This window comes from Ahaetulla prasina, chromosome 8 (genome assembly GCF_028640845.1).
Source record: "Ahaetulla prasina isolate Xishuangbanna chromosome 8, ASM2864084v1, whole genome shotgun sequence".
Lineage (NCBI taxonomy): Eukaryota > Metazoa > Chordata > Lepidosauria > Squamata > Colubridae > Ahaetulla > Ahaetulla prasina.
Genome location: NC_080546.1, coordinates 78,718,836 through 78,739,173, shown reverse-complemented (window position 1 = coordinate 78,739,173; position 20,338 = coordinate 78,718,836). Strand labels below are relative to the sequence as shown.

General features: G+C 42.4%; 1 protein-coding gene across 1 annotated transcript in view; it reads right to left on the bottom strand.

The window, feature by feature from the left end:
- Window positions 1-508: 508 nt before the first annotated feature.
- The window catches only part of KDR (kinase insert domain receptor), a 77,283-nt gene continuing 57,453 nt past the window's right edge, over window positions 509-20,338 (bottom strand). Inside the window, exons 18-30 of the mRNA XM_058193016.1 lie at window positions 19,798-19,902; window positions 19,306-19,419; window positions 18,336-18,424; window positions 16,497-16,641; window positions 14,470-14,570; window positions 12,942-13,064; window positions 12,591-12,702; window positions 10,238-10,337; window positions 9,038-9,143; window positions 8,371-8,522; window positions 6,069-6,165; window positions 5,853-5,941; window positions 509-2,549 (exon numbers count right to left, since the gene is read on the bottom strand). Of these exons, the coding sequence (XP_058048999.1) occupies window positions 2,339-2,549; window positions 5,853-5,941; window positions 6,069-6,165; window positions 8,371-8,522; window positions 9,038-9,143; window positions 10,238-10,337; window positions 12,591-12,702; window positions 12,942-13,064; window positions 14,470-14,570; window positions 16,497-16,641; window positions 18,336-18,424; window positions 19,306-19,419; window positions 19,798-19,902 (1,544 nt within the window). The 3' untranslated portion in view covers window positions 509-2,338. The remainder of the gene's footprint in view (window positions 2,550-5,852; window positions 5,942-6,068; window positions 6,166-8,370; window positions 8,523-9,037; window positions 9,144-10,237; window positions 10,338-12,590; window positions 12,703-12,941; window positions 13,065-14,469; window positions 14,571-16,496; window positions 16,642-18,335; window positions 18,425-19,305; window positions 19,420-19,797; window positions 19,903-20,338) is intronic.

The following is a 20,338-nucleotide window of genomic DNA, read 5'->3' as shown; positions in this document are numbered from 1 at the left end:
ATGCTTTTAAAAGTTAAAAAAAAAGTTGGCCACGCCCACCCAGTCACATTATTCCCCCCCCCCATCAAGCCACGCCCAGAGAACTGCTAGTAACAAATTTTACATTTCACCCCTGCTGGCAGGGGAGTTATCTTGAACATGTAGATGCTGGAGAGTGGGAATGTAAGATATGAAAGACAAGGAATTGCTTTAAGATTGTTGTGAAGTGATGAACTTACACATCAACTACCATATAAAATTTCCCAAAGGTGCTTTTCAAGAGGCAAGTGGACTTTATGGGTTTGTTTTTTAAAAACATTTCGCTCCTCAAAAAAGAAAGAAAAAAAACCTCAAAAACTCCAGTTGCCTCTTGAAAAAGCACCTTTGGGACAACCATGACCTCCAAAGAGACTTACCATATAAAATCATTCACATTCAAAGATACTGATCATTTGAATCAACCCCATTTTTTTTAAATTAGGCGCCAAATATCCAGCGAACTCAAGACTAAGTTCCACTCAGCTTTCATTATACAATATATTTATTTCTTTATTTATTTCCAGAATATATTACAATTCTTTCTACATATCCAGACTATAAATACCGCATTTGTGCCTTTTAAATTTTTGCGAATTCATGGATTTGTTCTGCTTGAAATATTAAACAAAAATACAAAACCGTGAATGAAAAATTATAAAAGTAACCAAAAAAATAACACTAGTCAACATAGCTTCATGAAACTTTCTGTAAAAAAAAAGTCTTTCAATGTATATATCACGTTATTAGGTGACCAAATTTTGGAATCTTTCGACCTGAAAAGTCCATCAGAACATTCTGAGCAGCTAATAATGGTAGAGGGTCTCCTGCTTGAGCAGGGGGTCGGATTAGAAGACCTCCAAGACAGGGGTGGGCTTCAAAAATTTTAGCCAGGGGTCCTCTGCCCAGTTGCTGGGTGGGCATGGCCTAGTCATCCTTCTGCACCACAGCAGGGAGGCTGTTTTTGCCCTCCCCAGGCTCTGGAGGCTTTCCTCGAGCCTCCAGGAGGGCGAAAACAGCCTCCCCAGGCTCTGGAGGCCCTCTGGAGACTGGAAACAGGCCTATTTCCAGCCTTCCCGAACTTCCAGTAGGGCCGTTTTTTGCCCTCCCTGACCCTCCATGCACGTCCTGCACTTACCTGCATCCAAAATGGGCCACATGCGGACTCCTGGGAGGGGCGGGGTAGGTGGGGCCAGTCAGGAGTAGGATATGGGGGGGTTCTCCGAACTTCATAGAATCTTAGCTAGAGATTCTCCTGAACCCCCAGCAGCCCACCCCTGCTCCAAGGTCCCTTCCAACTCTGTTATCTCAGTGATAAAACTGGTTTTATGGACAATTTGCTTGGCTGCCTTACAAGAGGTTATTTTATCAAGGTGGCTGTTTCAAAAAAAAAAAAGTAATACGTATCTGCATCTTAAGAACCATACAACACTGATCAAATAAACAAAAAGTTCACCAACGTTCTTCGGTGAATAATGGTTAAACTCTGGAATTATTTGCTAATTTTTAAGCATTTCTCAAGCCTCTCAAGGAGTTCATTTCAGTCGGAAAGCCTTCTTTGAAAGGGTCAAACATACATCAAGGCCTAGGTACTAAAAACAGAGCATTTCACATTTCCCTGCTCTTCAGTAGCTTTTAGTGGCTTACTTTTAACAGCAAGATTTAGACAGGAAGGGTCCTTCAATGGAAGAGATAAACATGAAAGAGGATTTAGGAAAGGCAGGGGCTGTACGGGCAGACGCTGTCTTAGGTTCCACCGACCACACTTCTGAAACCTCACTGCTGACCAACCCCAAATTCAAAGGATTCTGACCAGTAGTGGCTTTCAAATCCTGGCGCTACCAGTTTGCTATCGGTAGCCTGTGGGAGCGCATGCTCAGAGCATTTTTGATGAAGTCTGGGCCAGTGGGCAGAGCCTCCCCCACCCCTGCTACCAGTTCGCCTGAACCGGGGCGAACCGGTAGAAACCCACCACTGAGTGTGACTAAGCCTATTTCCTTCTTCATGTAACTGCATAGAAAGAGGGCCTCCTTATCAGATTTCATGACGTTCTTGTGTTCAAACTGATGATGAAACGATCCTCTATGACTTTCAGCAATGCCTGATATATCTTCAAGCTCTCTCAAAGTCTTGCATTGCTTCCACAGGATTCCTTATTGCAATTTCTTCTTCTTTTTTTTTAATCATAAAAAAATAATAATGGGAAAATTCATATTTTTCTCCCCTCCTGTATTCTGGGTATGAATACAATAGGTTTCAGGACAAGGCAATGTTTGGTATAAGTTCCAGTTGTTGCCAATTTTTTTTTTTTTTTGAGAAGTCCTTATACAGACTGCGAACTCAGAGAGATAGCAGCGCCATAGGCAACGAAGCAGGTCTGAGAAGCATCGTCCCTGAGCATTAAGAGTTCTGTTTCTTCACTAGGATAAATGGTAATGTCCATGTCATCTGAATGATAGCCTGACTGGTAGCCGCTGGTGGGATTTGAAGCTTCAGACATAACAGATTCGTTGCTTTTACTGGAAATCAGCCCACTGAAAAACAAACAATAAAAATGGCTGATTTTTGCACCAGAGTTCAGAGTATGTGCAACGGTATGTGAGAATGACCTTGGAAGACAGGAAGAAGAAATCCATAATGGACAACTAGCATATAAAAGGTATTCTAACCCACAGAAGGAGAGGAATTAGCACACAAAAGTATGCTGCTTTTTTGGACTACCTCACAGGGCTATCAATATGGGATTTTTGCGTTGGCCGACAACTATGGAGGACATTCTGTCTGGTTTGGGACAGCAACCAAATGGGACAGGTACAGACTCCAACGGATAGGCAGAAAAAAACAACTGCAACCAGCTTGCCTTCCATTGAAGACTTGTTTACTGCAAGAAAGAGGGCTGAGAGAATACTGTTTCCTGAAAATAAGACCTCCCCCGATAATAAGCCCAATCGGGCTTTTGAGCGCATGCACTAAAATAAGCCCCCCTCTCAAAAATAAGCCTTCCCCAAAAATAAGCCCTCCCCAAAAACATTTAAACACATACACAACTGGTCCCCGCCATTTCCTCTGGTTAAGGTTAGGGAGACAGAGCTGGAAATCAGGTAAGATGGCAAGAGGAGGCCCTCTTGCTCCATGCGCCCCAAAATAATAAGACCTCCCTGAAAATAAGGCCAAGCGGGGTTCAAAAATTTATAAGACAGGGTCTTATTTTCAGGGAAAGATGATATCTACACACCTCTCACATCCTGGACATAAACTGTTTCAACTCCTCCCCTCAGGATGGCGCTACAGGTCATTGGATGCCGAAACAACTAGACACACAGACAATTTTATATCTCAAGCCGTCACTCTGCTGAACAGCTAATTCTCACAGCACTGTCTTGTGTCTAAGTATATTTTCCCACACTGTATGGCTGAAGTATTATTATTAGAATAGAATAGAATAGAATAGAATAGAATAGAATAGAATAGAATAGAATAGAATAGAATAGAATTTTTTATTGGCCAAGTGTGATTGGACACACAAGGAATTTGTCTTGGTGCATATGCTCTCAGTGTACATAAAAGAAAAGATACGTTCATCAAGGTACAATATTTACAACACAAATGATGGTCAATATATCAATATAAATCATAAGGATTGCCAGCAACAAAGTTACAGTCATACAGTCATAAGTGGAAAGAGATTGGTAATGGGAACTATGAGAAAATTAATAGTAGTGCAGATTTAGTAAATAGTTTGACAGTGTTGAGGGAATTATTTGTTTAGCAGAGTGATGGCCTTCGGGAAAAAACTGTTCTTGTGTCTAGTTGTTCTGATGTGGGGTGCTCTATAGCGTCGTTTTGAGGGTAGGAGTTGAAACAGTTTATGTCCAGGATGTGAGGGGTCTGTAGATATTTTCACAGCCCTCTTCTTGATTCGTGCAGTATACAGGTCCTCAATGGAAGGCAGGTTGGTAGCAATTATTTTTTCTGCAGTTCTAATTATCCTCTGAAGTCTGTGTCTTTCTTGTTGGGTTGCAGAACTGAACCAGACAGTTATAGAAGTGCAAATGACAGACTCAATAATTCCTCTGTAGAACTGAAACAGCAGCTCCTTGGGCAGTTGGAGCTTACTGAGTTGGCACAGAAAGAACATTCCCATCTTCTTTACTACATCTTCTTATTGGTATTATCATGATTATTATTACTCCATTGCTTTGCATGCACACTGAGAGCTTCTGCACTGAAGACAAACTTCTTGTGTGTCCAATCACATTTGGCCAACAAAGTATTCTATCCTATATTCTATCCTATTCCATGTGGATGAAACACAGGGACAGATGGAGAAGCATCTCCATCTATCTGACATCTGTCCCTAACTGCCATCTAGCAGCAAATAGTCTATCAAACTATGCTGGAATAAATACTGTATTTTTTGGAATATAAGATGCAGCTTTTTCCTCCAAAAAAGAGGGTGAAAATCTGGGTGCGTCTTATACTCCAAATGTAACCCCATCCAGCTTCTCAAATGGCGGTTTCAGAGGCTGAAAAAAGCATCAGAAACAGAGCTTCAGAAAAAAAGCCCCCAAATAAAGCTTCAGAAAAGAAGCTCTCAAACAGAGTTTCAGAGGCTTTTTATTCTGTTTTGGAGGCTTTCAGAGGCAGGAAAAAAAAGCAAAAAAAAAGCAAGACACAGAACTCACAACCAAGGAACCTGTTGCTAAAATTCACCTCTGGGAACAGCTGGTTGGGGGTATTCTGGGAGGCCGATCCACCTGCCAATCAGCTTTTTTCTTATTTTCCGCCCCAAAAACTAAGATGCATCTTATACTCCGAAAAATACGGTAAGCATAGGATATAATCAGACATGTGATTCCCAAAGTGACATTGGAACCCAAAATGCAGTCAAAATGCAGGTGGACAGCTTAAGCCTTAGTTTGTGGTATTGTGCGCTGACATGCACTTTTCTTCCACCTCCCACCATTTCACAGCAAAATCCTAGAGTGTAGCATCATTGATGAAACATTATTGGGTAAGAAAAATAAACCTGTCCAAAAGAGAGGTGGATAACTCTAGATATTTCCTCTCCAGTAGAGAATTTTATTTATTTATGTATTTATTTGTATATTTATGTATGTATGTATGTATGTATGTATGTATGTATGTACTGTATTTCCCCGAAAAAAAGGAAAAAAAGACTTAGCTGGAAAATAAGCCCTAGCACGATTTTTCCGGATGCTCATAATATAAGCCCTACCCCAAAAATAAGCCCCCGTTTAGATTGTCAGCCAGGCGGATGAATTTAGTACCGTATTTTCCCGAAAGTAAGACCTAACCAGAAAATAAACCCTAATGTATCTTTTGGAGCAAAAATTAAGATAAGACCTGGTCTGATTTTTGGGGAAACGGGATATGTATGTATGTGTGCATTTATTTATTTATTTATTTATTTGTGTGTGTGTGTGTGTGTGTGTGTGTGTGTGTGTGTGTATGTATGTATGTATGTATGTATGTATGTATGTATGTATTTATTTATTTATTTATTTATTTAAATTTATTTATTAAACTTATTTTCTTCCCATTTTACCATAGGGTAACTTTGGATGGCTTACAGCAAAAATATGTCTATACAAACACAATTAAAACATAAATAATTAAAACCAAACATTGAAACCTGAGGACACATGGGGAGGGCGGGGCGGAGTTGAGGGAGGTGGGATCCATTGTTTCTCGATCAACCACCCCTACTGTGCTGTTCCCCCACTGGGGCCTCTTTGATTTTTATATTGGGAACTACCTTGATTTATTTATTTATTTTAATAAAATGGGTGTAGTGATTGTTTCTCCAGATTTACCTGAAGGGCAACGCCAGTTCTTTAGCTTTCTCTTCTAACGCCTTTAGTTCTTCAGACGCGAGAATCATCCCACTATCTGTCTGATTTTCCTAAAAAAAAAAAAACCAGGGGAAAAAAAAAGCTGTTTGGACAATCAATGGAAACACAGAAAGACAGACGGGCGGATGGACCAAATGCCCCTCCCCCCCAAAAGAAGAAGCTATAAAATAGACTTACATCTTGAACCACTTTTATGGTTGGTTCTACGGGCACAGATTCAAAGGTCTTAACACTCACAGGACGACTGCTCCTTTTACTTCCGGTGCGATGCTGACTAAAAAAAAGAAATAGATCTCGTTAGCGTACCGAAACTTAATAAAACTGGATGGTCAACACATCTCACCAGGCTCAAGGTTGACTCAGCCTTCCATCCTTTCCAAGGTGGATAAAATGAGGGCCCAGATTGTTGGGGGCAAATATTCTGACTCTGTAAACCACTTAGAAAGGGCTGTAAAAGCTCTGTGAAGCGGTATATAAGTCTAAGTGCTACTGCTATTGTACAACTAGCATCTCACCAAGCTGTGATCATCAGTAATTTTGACCCCAGGCATCACTCAGAAAATTGCCAGAATCTTGTATGATTTGAATGATTACAATTTTATCTAGTAGAAAGAGGTACTTTCTATGGATCAGGGGTAAAATGCTACCAGTTCGAACCAGTTCAGCCGAATCGGTAACAATGGCAGCGGGTGGCTCAGAGAACCAGTAGCAATGGCAGCACGAGGCTCCACCCACCCACCCACCCAGTCGTCATTTTTTACCCTTTGCGCATCTACAGAAGGTCTTGCACGTGCACAGAGGGTCTGTGCACGCATGTGATGTGCGCGGCGTGTGCACTTCTGAACTGGTAGGGAAGGTAAGTAGATTTCACCCCTGCTATGGAGTCAGTCAACCCCTTGTGTTGTGGTCCACCAGCAGCCTGCAGAGCTAGAAGCAGAGTCAGACAGTGAGGAGGCTGGGGAGGAACGTGGGCCAGTCCTGGAGTCTGGGGAAGGCCCGGACGAGGGCTCTGCATCAGAGGCAGAAGTGGGGCCAGGGCCATCTGGGAGTGATGCGCAGACTCCAGAGCCCCCAGAATTGGACAGCAGAGAGGCAGAGGAACAGGAGGAGCAAGAGCAACTAAAGCAAAAGGGACAACTCGGGAGTAAGGCCAGGAGATTACTGGCCCCTCCCATAAGGCTTAAAAGAGAAACAGAGGCACTTGGGCCTTTTTGCAGGAAAGCAATGTTGCTAACTCTGTTTCCAGTCGGCATCTCTTTTTTGTTACTGAACTTTGTGGGGCTTTGCCAAATAAGACCTTTGGCAGAGTGTCAAAGAAGATAAAGGTTGGTGATTATCTCAAAGGACTTCTTCCGAAGGACTTGTTTTGCAACTAATTGGGACTCATTACAATAAAATAGGTTCGTTTGGGACTAATTGTGTCTTGTAATGACTCGGTAAGCCTAGGTCACAACCCCTTGATGCATCTAAATGCTATATGGATTCTGCAACTTGTATTAGATTACATGAATGGTTTGCACAGGGGTGTGCTTATGTGCATGTGTGAATATGTGCATATTTAGTGTCACCCTATTCTGTCCCTGAAGGCTGCTTCTTGCACTTCCTAGATAATCTACCCTTACAGCTGTTTGACCAAACAGTTTCTTTCTCCCAGGGAGAAACCTATTTCCTAGAAAGAAGTCAAATATGTGCTTCCTTTAGATCATCGGCCCTCAACCTTTTGAGCACTAGAAATTGGGTCCGTGCAAAAAATTTTTTCCCATGGACTGGGGGATGGGCATGGTTTCAGGGGTGTCAAATTCAAGGCCCAGGGGCCAGATCTGGCCCGCAGGCTGCTTAAATCTGGCCTGTGGGGCCACCCTGCAAACAATGAAAGACTGGCCCGCGGTACCTCTGGAGTGAGTGAATCTGGATTCCCCATTGATTTTGCTTGTCAGAAGATTGCAAAGGCTGATCACATGACCCCGGGACACTGCAAGTGTCATAAATATGAACCAGTGTGAAAACCGTGAGTGTAAAAAACGGTCGTTAAGTCACATTTTTCAGTGCCTTTGTAACTTTAACGATCACTATATGAACTGTTGTACGACGAGGGCTGTCTGTAATGCAATGGATCCTTGTGATAATGTGAGGATGGTGTAACCCTTGTTGCCAGTTCATCAACTTCCCGCACCCTCAGTTTGTGGAAACTACATGGCTCTTCTAGCAACGGTGTCTCTGTTACATGGTAACTCTGAAGGCATTTCTGGGAAGTTAAAAAGGAATTGTATACAATTCATTCATCTATTGTTTACTCACTCATTAGTCAACTCGTCTCTTGGGTAGGACACAAACTGTTACCATTTAGTGCAATGGATTGCACTGAAATAATAAGCAACACAAATGCCTTTCTCATCTTTGCTAGGATCGCCACATCAATTGTCAACCTTGGGAAGGGATTGTTGAACGCTCCCAATGGAATGCTCCAACTATTACAAACCTTGTTTGCGACGTGCTGTCATAAGGGAATTGAGAATCGCGTACTTCCTCTTCTTCCTTGCAGGAAACAGGTGACGTTGGCAAGGAGAGTCCAGAATCTTCTTCAGTATGGAGCAACATAACTTGGGGAAGGACAACATAGTCTTTACCATCCTGGTGTGAGAGACAGACAAAAATAGGTTTTTTTATTATTATTTTTATTAATGAGCGGAACAGATGAGAGAGAAAAAAATTCAGAGAGTTGGTGGCAGCCTTTAGAACAGAGGTTGGGAACGATGGCCCCTTTATGACTTGGGGACTTCAACTCCCAGAGTTCCTGAGCTCAGCATGACTGACTTAGGAATTCTGGGAGTTGAAGTCCACAAGTCACAAAAAGCCATTGTTCTCCATCCCCGCTGTAGAACCAGTGGTGGTATTCAGCCGGTTCAAACCGGTTCGGGCGAACTGGTAGTGGCGACCTGTGGATTGCCATCCACCCACCCCAGCTCTGTACCATCCTATTTAGCCACATTTTCTAAGCCGCGTGCATGCGTGCAAGCTGCGTGTGTGAGCAAAGCGCATGCCCAGAAGGTCATGCGCATGCGTGGAAAGTGCACACATGCTCACATTTTCGGTGAACTGGTTGTAAAATTATGTGAACCTCACGTCTGTGTAGAACATTTCCGTACCTTGTGAACATTTGCTTGCAGTAAATTCCCTAAGCTCTCCACCAAATCTGAGAAGGTGGGTCTTTGTTTGGGTTCACCATGCCAGCAGTCCAACATTGTCTGATACCTGGAGAATTAAACCTACTATAAATGAATATGTCCCAGAATAAAACCCATTCAGCTACTTATTGATGGTTTTTGTTGCAACAAATAAAGGAAGAACGAGAAAAATAGATTTGCTTGATTTGGCTTTGGCTCTTCTACCCCATTAACATGAAAGCCATGTTGGCCATCTAATCTTTTATCAGGTACACCTGATTCGCCAGTTGCGCCCCTTTCTAGACCGGGATTCCTTATGCACAGTCACTCATGCTCTTGTCACTTCTCGCCTGGATTACTGCAATGCTCTCTACGTGCCTTGAAGAGCATCCGGAGGCTCCAGTTGGTCCAGAATGCAGCTGCGCGGGTGATAGAGAGAGCCACTCGTGGCTCCCATATAACACCTCTCCTACGCAAGCTGCACTGGCTGCCTGTGGTATTTCGGGTGCACTTCAAGGTCCTGGTTATCACCTTTAAAGCGCTCCATGGCTTAGGACCGGGTTATTTACGGGACCGCCTACTGCCACCGTTTGCCTCCCACCGACCCGTGCGCTCTCATAGGGAGGGCCTCCTCAGGGTGCCGTCAGCCAAACAATGTTGGCTGGCGGCCCCCAGGGTGAGGGCCTTCTCCGTGGGGGCTCCTACCCTCTGGAACAAACTTCCCCCAGGACTTCGACAACTTCCTGACCTCCGGACCTTCCGCTGCGAGCTGAAGACGTATTTATTCTTCCGCGCAGGACTGGTATAGAATTATTATTATTAGTTTTAATTTTAATGGGGTTTTATGGTTTTAATGTATTTTAACTAGGGGCCAAATTGAATAAGTTTTTTAATATTGGTTTTTATTGTATCTATCTATTGTTGGTTTTTATCTGGCTGTGAACCACCCTGAGTCCTTCGGGTGAAGGGCGGTATAGAAATTAAATTATTATTATTATTATTATTATTATTATTATTATTATTATTATTATTATTATTATTATTATTATTATTATTATTATTATTATTAATGAATGTGTTTTATTTTTATTGGAGCGTTCCTAAATGACACAGAAGGAAACAAAATGAATGTATGATCAACCTCTGCTACAAAACATGTTTGCAACGGCAAAAGATTCTTACATTTCAGGCGTTGTATAATCGGGTGGCCTCATCCGCGTTCCTTCTTTCAATCTTCTACAGAAATCTTCATCAATTTTTACACCTGGGTATGGCGAGGCCCCTAAAATAGTAGATTTCCTTTTTTTTAAAAAAGTGCCTTAAAATCCTGGGCTCATTGTTCTGCTTATCTACATTTCACCAATATGAAAAGTAGCTACAAAGTTAACAAACACATCACTTCAACCAAAGATGGGCGGAAGATAGATCAGGCTCTGCAGATAAACTTTTGGGTCTTTTGGAGAACATCAGAAAAATGTCAAGACTTCTAAAACAGCTGACTTAACACCAGTCATTTAAAAAGTGTTTTGAGTTATGATGGTCTTGCAAAAGATGCTTTACAGCCCCTAAATCATTGGTGGTCATTGTAAAATGTTGTGCCACCTTCTGCAGTCACGCAATCGCATTCCCCTTGGCAATTGGCTCATATTTATGACTGATCGCAATACCCCACGGTCATAGAACTACGTTTTCTGGTATTTTATTTTTTTTTGCCAGAATTTGGCAAAAATATGCATTTAAGAATTGCAAAAATTGAAACACAAGAGCTTGTTTGAATCCCAGAGTGGACTTGATCTCCAAGTCCTCCCAAAAGTTGAATGTTTGCTGCCACTTGCCTGAACAATACGCCCACTCAGGAGAAGGGGTTCTTACATACCCCTTGCACAAATTGGACTTAGCAACCATCATAAAAATGTTGAAAAAATCAGGTCCCATCACATGGGCTTCTTGACTTACAAGTGTCAAAACTCACAACCAAAATTACAGTCCAAATTGCAGCAATAAATCAAGGGCTATCTGTATCTTAATAACGGGAACAACAGACTAATTTCACCACAAGCATTTGGAAGGACTTGGAGATCAAGGCCATTCTAGGATTCAAACAAACTCTTATGAGTTTTTCAATTTGGAAATACCGTGTTTTTCGGAGTATAAGACGCATCTTAGTTTCTGGGGAGGAAAATAAGAAAAAAGCTGATTGGCAGGTGGATTGGGCTCCCGGAATGCCCCCAATCAGCTGTAACCAGAGGTGAATTTTAGCAACAGGTTCTTGGTTGTGAGCTCTGTGCCTTGCTTTTTTTTTTTTTTTTTGCCTTTTTTTTCTGCCTCTGAAACTTCTGAAACTCTGTTTCAGAAAAAAACTTTTTTCTGCCTCTGAAATCCTCAGAAACAGTTTCAGAAAAAAAGCCTCTGAAGTTCTGAAGTTATTTCTGAAGCTCTGTTTGGAGGCTTCATTTCTGAAGCTTCGTTTCTGATGTTTTTTTCAGCCTCTGAAACCTCCCTTTGAGAAGCTGGGCAGGGCTACATTCGGAGTATAAAACGCACCCAGATTTTTACCCTCTTTTTTTTGGGGGGGGGAAAAGGTGCGTCTTTTACAGTGCATGTTTTTCATAGATAACACTAAAGTTCTCTAGTAGAATTCAGATTTCTGGCTGAAAACCATATAGGTACCATATAGGTATCTCCAGAATAGAAAGAATCCATAATAAATCTAATGCAACATTAGATTTATTTATTTTTAAAAAAAATCTGGATATTGTTTTGCTATACATTTTCCAACCAAAATACTGGAGTCCTGTAATAGCATATAAAAAGGTGCAATAATTTATCATCGTGGTCCAATATATTTATTTCATGAGGGAAAGATTTCTTGATCTAACAAAACAGACAGCTTCACTCCCTTATCTTTTGAAACAGCTTCCTGGGTGTCAGAGCACCCCGAAAAATGGGATGTAATGTTTTAAGAGGAATCCTCCAAAATTAAATGGCAAGGAGTTCCGGACCCATTACAATCCATGGACCATTTGATTAGCATAATAATATGAACAGGAATCAAACTCATGGACATCATCATCTTCTTTTAACAACCCCATAATCCCTTATGGGGTGGAGTCTGGGTAACTGAATGGAGCTGAATGTTTACTGGCCAGATGCCCTCCCTGTCACCAATGCGGAGTTTTGTTCAGCAGATATATTCTCATTGTGCCCAGAGAAAGAAATATCTGCCTCTACCTAGGATCGAACTCACAGCCTCCTGACTGTGAGGTGAGGGCTTCACCTCTAGGCCACTGCACCACAATCAAACTCACAGACATAATTGGGCCTTATTGAAGGTCTTGGATTTTATTAAGGCACAACAAATAAGCATATCCCAAATACTTAAATGCCTACTAAATATTCACTTTTTTGTTCTACATTGATGGAGAAATAAATATCTACAATGACACTGCATTAAAAATAAACAAACACGGCTATATTTCAGTAGTCTTAATGTTAAACTTTGAGAAGAATTAGCCAGCAAAGACATTTGACTTACCTAATGAAAATATCTCCCACAGCAACACACCGAAAGACCATACATCACTTTGAATTGTATATACGCGATCAAAAATGGTTTCTGGAGCCATCCATTTAAGGGGTAGTCTAGCCTAAATAGTTAAGAAACAATATTACACATCTAAAATGCCACCAATCGGTAACGCGAACATTGTTGTCACAGTAACTTCCATAAAAGTTGAAGTTATAACCTAGTAAAAACTTGAAAACTTGCAGTAAACTGATTGCAACTTGTTTGCAAATCATTGAAGTGGAGGTGGGATTAGGGATTTAGGATGTCACGGTTAACATTTCAAATAAACGCCTCAAAATTTCAGACCGCTGAACTTACATCTCCTTTCCTGACATAATCTGGATCTTTGTAGATATCTCGAGCCAGTCCAAAATCACAGATTTTGACCACGTTGTTCTCCGATAAAAGGATATTGCGAGCAGCCAAATCTCGGTGTATACACTGAAGCAAGATAAACAATCAGTCACTTGTCTGAATTCTTTCAGAAAATAGGACTAACTTTATCTTAAAAGCTATAAACTCTGCAAGTCTCGATTGCATGACCTTATAAAAGTAAAGGTTTCCCTCGCACATATGTGCTAGTCGTTGCTGACTCTAGGGGGTGGTGCTCAACTCCGTTTCAAAGCCAAAGAACCAGCGCTGTCCGAAGACGTTTCCGTGGTCATGTGGCCGGCATGACTCAACGCCAAAGGCGCACGGAACACTGTTACCTTCCCACCAAAGATAGTCCCTATTTTTCTACTTGCATTTTTTACATGCTTTCAAACTGCTAGGTTGGCAGAAGCTGGGACAAATAACAGGAGCTCACCCCGTTACGCAGCACTAGGGATTCGAACTGCTGAACTGCAGACCTTTTGATCGAAAAGCTCAGCGTCTTACCCACTAAGCCACCGAGTCCCCTAAATGACCTTATATTTAATAGTAAAAAAATTGTCCCCTAGTCTTTAAGCTAAGGGACACGGTGGCTCAGGGGCTAGGACGTTGAGCTTGTCGATCCAAAGGTCGGCAGCTCAGCGGTTCGAATCCCTAGTGCTGCTGTGTAACGGGGTGAGCTCCCGTTACTTGTCCCAGCTTCTGCCAACCTAGAAGTTTTGAAAGCACGTAAAAATGCAAGTAGAAAAAATAGGGACCACCTTTGGTGGGAAGGTAACAGTGTTCTGTGCGCCTTTGGCGTTGAGTCATGCCGGCCACATGACCACGGAGACGTCTTTGGAAAGCGCTGGTCTTCTGCTTTGAAACGGAGATGAGCACCGCCCCCTAAAGTCGGGAACGACTAGCACATATGTGCGAGGGGAACCTTTACCTTTTTAGTCTTTAAGCTATCTCCTTTTTACATGCATCACAAATGTGACACATGTTTTTTAAAAAAGGTGTGGCTTCTATTGTTCTATCTATTGTTCTATCATGGCCATCATCTTGGCTTTTTTCCTGCTCTACAGAAACAGGCTGGGGGCATGCACGGAAGGCCAGGCGCCTATGCAGACAGCACGCATGCGTGCGGCGAACCAGTAGTAAAGGTAAGGGGAAACCCACTTCTGTCAAAATCCCTTGACCTCTGTAGGGTTTACTCCAAGTTATGCACATGTTCACGTTCATATACATTCATGAAATAAATAATAAAAGGAAATGGACAGACAGCTTCCAGCTCGTATTTCAGTGTTGTTGGTGAATTCACAAGTGCTGATACCTTTAACAGAGCCCTTAGGAGTATCAATAGCTTAAGCTTGAATAAACCCCAGACGCAAACATTACAGTTTCCTTTCCCCAAGCCTCAAACTTATTACAATTATTTCCTGAAGGATGTTGTCATTCCACAAGTGTCATTTCCCTACAAGAAATTCCTTACTTTCCGGGACGCCAGGAATTCCATCCCCCGAGCCACCTGGAAGCTGTAGCAGATGAGGTCCTCTAGGCTCAGTGAAGCTTTGCAAGGATCTTCGGATGTTGCTGCAAAGAGATGAAAAATGAATTTATAGACAATGCATACTCTACAGCTCCCTCCATGGTTGTGGTGAAGGGGCTTGTGTAGTCCGATGAAGCAACGAGCTATGCCAAGATGGACAGGTCAGAGCAGAGAGCTCTGACAAAATGTGACCACTGGAGAAGGAAATGGCAACCCACTCTGGTATCTTTGCCATGAAAACAGTAGCTTGTATGGCTGTGAAAGTTGGACCATAAGAAAGGCTGAGCACCAAAGAATTGAGGCCTTTGAACTCTGGTACTGGAGAAGACTCCTACAAGTCCCTTGGACTGCAAGGCGATTCAACTGGTCAGTCCTAGAGGAGATCAACCCTGACTGGTCTTTAGAAGGCCAGATCCTGAAGAGGAAACTCAAAAACTTTGGCCACCTAATGAGAAGGAGGGACTCACTGGAGAAGAACCTAATGCTGGGAACGATGGAGGGCAAAAGACGAAAGGGACAGCGGAGAACGAGGTGGCTGGATGGAGTCAATGAAGCAGTCGGCATGAGCTTAAATGGACTCCAGAGGATGGTAGAGGACAGGAAGGCCTGGAGGAACGTTCTCCGTGGGGTCGATGGGTCGGACACGACTTCACAACTAACAACAACGTACTGTACAGCACATTCTGAGAAATATAGTTAAAATTGTAGCATGCATGGTCATGATGAAATATTTTCCATGAAAACTGCTGAGGGTGGTATCTACCCTCAGAATGGAATATTTTTCACATCTAGTTGACAGATACCTTTATTTGTTGTATAACAGGATTTTAAGAAAAACCTCATTGTGAATTAATGAGATATGAGCACTGAATGAATACCATGGGAACATATGACCATGGATGGTGAAGCTAAAGAAATACCAATTAATATTAACAACCTTACTAATTAGCCCTTGAAGGTTGCTTACTCACAGAAATTAATTCTTGATTTCTACAGATTATTTGGGTGTATAGAGGGTTTTATTTCATATACAGTAGTGGCCAAAATTGTGGAAACCTTTTGGGAAAAGTGTATTTTCTAAAACTAGCTAATAACACCAATTTTTTTTTTGGGGGGGGGAGTAGTACCATAAAATTATATATCAATGGAAAGATAATTTAAGCAAGAATGTAACACTATAACTTTTATGAGGATTTGCTATTAGAATAGCAGTTACAGTATAAAGAAGAAAAGTGAAATAGATACAAAAAACGAGATATACAAAAATGATCCCCATAGAAAAAACGAGTTATACAAAAATTATCACGCCAGTTAATACTTAGTTGGGCAACCTTTAGCATGAATTACGTCCTTACAATGTCTTCCCATGGAATGAACCGAGTCTTTTAGTTCTGCAGCTGTTCTAATGTGAAACCAAGATTGAAATATTGCTTCTATTAACTGGGTTTTATTGCTGGGTCACTTCTGACTAACAAGTTTCTTTAGTCGGCTCCATAGATTTTCAGTTGGGTTTAGTCAGTGGTGAAATTCAATTTTTTTTTTTACTACCGGTTTTGTGGGCGTGGCTTGGTGGGCGTGGCAGGGGAAGGATACTGCAAAATCTCCATTCCCACCCAACTCCAGGGAAAGGATACTGCAAAATCCCCATTCCCACCCCACTCTGGGGCCAGTCAGAGGTGGTATTTACCAGTTCTCCAGACTACTCAAAATTTCCGCTACCGGTTCTCCAGAACCTGTCAGAACCTGCTGAATTTCACCCCTGGGTTAAGGTCTGGGCTATTCCCAGGCCATTCCAGCAATGGAATATGATCATTTTGAAACTCAAAAAAAAAAAAGTGGTGTTATTAGCCCTCAAACCTCAAAAATACACTTTCCCCAAAAGATTTCCACAGGCTTGGCCCGTATTCTATTTTATTATTCATTTCAACTTCGGTCATAACATTTGCTTTAAACATTATGGCCAGTCTCACTTTCTCCTTCTTCCACTTCGCTGAGAGATCGCTCCTCGCCAAAACCTGAACTCGATGAGCTCTGGCTGCTTGCAATGCTATCCAAGCGTTTCTTTAGGTCTGCTGAGAAGTCACTGTGTCCTCGCCCAGATCTGGTATTATTGCTCTATGGCGGTTAAAACAAAGAAAGAAAGAAAAAAAATGAGGGCCATCAAATTTGGCAAGAAAAAGGAGGGTGCAACCCCACAGTTTTTAGTTGCTGGAAAATAATGGAAGCTATATAACAGGCAATGCAAGAAAATAGGGAGAAAAAGATAGCAGCTATTTCACTGGAGTTATATACAGAATTTGCTTTACGCATGCAAAGATTCCACATCGCTGCTTAATCTATGTCATCGTCATTCTTCCTTTAATGAATATCATTGCTACCCCACATTCTTTTTTTTTAAATAAGTTTTTTATTTATATCACAACACAATATTTAATCGTGCGGGACTAGCCTAAGTGTGTTTTAATTAATTTATTTATAATTTTAAATTTTAAAGGGTTTTATATCTGTCTATGACCGTTTTAGTTAATTGGGCCTATTAAATATTTCGTTTTAAATTCGTTTTAAATTTGTGATTTATACTTTGTATATTCTGTGTTTTAATATGGCTGTGAACCGCCCTGAGTCCTTCGGGAGAAGGGCGGTATAGAAATTAAATTATAAATAAAATAAATAAATATAACAAACACAAAACACACATTCCCTTTTTACAACTGTTTTGTAGCGGTGATCTCCTAATATTTACATTTTCTCCCAATTCCTTTTATACTATTTATATCCTTCTTGTCCCATTATCCCTTATTACTCTATAATTCCTATCACCTATAATATTAAATTTGTACATTTTATACACTATCTTACAGACGGCTTGCACTTATTGTTTCTCCCCTTTCATCGCTATTGATTTTTTCTAGTCTCCAGCCACTTGTACCATATTACATAATAATCTGTATCTTCCTTTTCTTTAATTTCTTTTGTTAATTTGTCCATCTCGGCACAATCTAAGATTTTTCTTTATCAGTTCTTCCTCTGTTGGTGTATTCTAATGTGGTCTGCCTTTTTTTTAGCGGTTCAGCCCCAGAACTGCTGTTGATATAACTCTTAGCTTGACCAAAGTTGGGGGCCCATGCCTCCAGCTGTTTTAAGCGGGGGGGGGGTGTCAAAAATTTTAGGAAGTGGTTCTCTGCCCGGTTGCCGGGTGGGCGTGCCCATGGTGGGCGTGGCCTAGTTGGCCTCCTGCACCACGGCAAGGGGGAGGGTTTGTTGCCCTCCCCGGGCTCTGGAGACATTTCTCAAGCCTCCGGGAGGGCAAAAACCGCCTCCCCAGGCTCTGGAGGCCCTCTGGAGGCTGGAAACAAGCTCATTTCTGGCTTTCCCAAATTTCTAGTAGGCCCGTTTTTCACCCTCCCTGAGCCTCTGTGCACACCCTGCACTTACCTGCATCCAAAATGGGCTGTGTGGGGACTCCTGGAAGGGGTGGGGAGGGGTGGGTGGGGCCAGCCAGGAGTGGGATTTGGAGGTTCACCAAACTGCACAGAATCTTAGCTAGAGGTTCTCCCGAACCACTGCGAACCCCCAGCAGCCCACCCCCGGTCCAATTGCTCACTATGTCTGTACTCTTAATAACTGCGAAGTATGAAAAGGGCTTAACCAAAGTAGAAGGAGAGAATGGTGGCCACAAAGCCATCCATGGGAGATCTGTGGCGGGTGGCTGACTAGAACCTGAATCTTCTCTTCTTGTCCCACTAGATCACGCAACGTTCAAGAAATCCCATCACGAATACAGCGAATGGCACGTTCTGAAACCTCACCTTGCACGGAACAAAATCATTTCGCTTGCTTCTTAAGTAGACGGACAAATTTCCAAACTTGCAGTATTCCACAATCACCATGAGTGGACCTGAAGAAAGTACAAGTGAGCAAAAAGGGCGGATCATAAACGCGAACCAAAGCATGTTTAATGTTAAAACAGAAGTAGGTCAACCTGTTGTGTGGTGCCCGCTCTCACCTCAGCTGGGGTCTTCTTATCTGCTTCCGAACACGGAGGAATGTTCTAGTATGCCTCCCGGCCCCAGCCCTGGCTCCATGCCCAGACAGGCTGAAGAAGAAGAAATACCTCCAGCCCCCAGCTCTGGCTCCATGCCCAGGCAAACGGAGCAACTAGACCCCTCCCCCTCCTCCACAGCATGTGAGCCTGAGGAAGGTCTATTACCAACAGCTGCCGACTGGAGTGACCCTCGCGTCAGAAGACTTGATAGGCGGAGGCAACAGAAGGAAGGGAGGGGCAGGCCTGGATAAGTGCTGAGTCATGGAGCCACACCCCATGGCCTATATAAAGGATCTGCTTTCTGGCAGTCTCTGAGTCAGGCAAAGTCTAAACATATCTTGCTGAAGTCACTTTCTGGTCTCCTGCCTGCCTTGAGGACTTTGCTAGGACTTTGGCAGAGCTGCAGAGGCACACCTGATTCGGATTTCCCTGACCCGGCCGTCAGCGGAGGAGTGGGACACGACACAACCATCATCAGACAGCATGAGTATGAGGAGTATTTAAGCAGTCATCAAGCTGTCCCATTGACTAATTCTCTATAGGTTTTCTGTTAAATATTTCCGCTTAGTTTTGTCTCTCTCCTTTTTTTTTTTCTTCATTGCTGAACTCCAAGAGAGTTGCAGTTCAGCAATGGAGTTCAAGGTGAGTTGTCATGTCAATCCATTCATTCATCCATTCAGAGCAAAATCCGTTAGTGCTTTTTCTAAAATAAAAATGAGAGTAGCAACGCTGACCTCCTGGCTTTGTGCAAGCTCCAAGTAGGTTGACCACGTTGAGATGATGGCCAATATGAATAAGAATTTTGAGTTCGGACATCAAGGCCCGATGTTCGCTGTGCGTTGCACCCTCTGCGAGACAAAAGACACACAAATAAGAGCAGTGCTTAGACTGATATACCACTTCACAGTGCTTTACAGCCCCCTCTAAGCAATTTACAGAACCAGCATATTGCCCCCAACAATTTGGGTCCTCATTTTACCAACCTTGGAAGGATGGAAGGCTGAGTCATCCTTGAGCCATTCAGAATCGAACTCCTGGAGTGAGCAGTTAATAATTTAATACGAACAGAGTTGGAAGGGACCTTGGAGGTCATCTAGTCCAACCCCTTGCTCACGCAGGAGATCTGTACTAGGGATTCAAATCACCGAACTGCCTACCTTTCTGATCGACAAGCTCAGTGTCTTAGCCACTGAGCCACTTAGTCAGTGTAGATTCTTGATTTTTACCTTTAAGCATTTTGACTGCTACAGTGCTACAGGTAGTTGTTTTGTCAATTCCAAATGCGTCAGCTTCGATCACTTGACCAAACGCTCCTCGACCAAGTGGCTTTCCTGGATACAAAGGAAAAAGAAAAAAAAGGGATATTTATCCCCAAATGGCAGGAAATAAATTTGCCCATCCCATTAAAAAAAAAATGTGGAAGAAGGAAGGGAAGAATCTGAGGATGCTATCCAAGTTGATTTTGATTCGAACGTTTTAACATTCCTGTGAGGTTAGCCAAGAGGCATCAGGGAACTGACACTGGGGTTACTTGACCATTGAGTGCATTTGTAGCTGAAGCAAAACGGGAGCTACAAATATCCTGATCAATTCCCAGTCTACGGACATTCTCAGTCATCCAGATCATAGTTGTTTGAAAGGTAGTTTTTTTTTTCAAAAGGCAACTATGTTTTCTTGGAGGAAGAGGAGGAGGAAAAGGAAGACGAGAAGGAGGAGGAGAAGGAAGAAGAGAAGAAGAGGAGGAGGAGGAGGAGGAGGAGGAGAGGA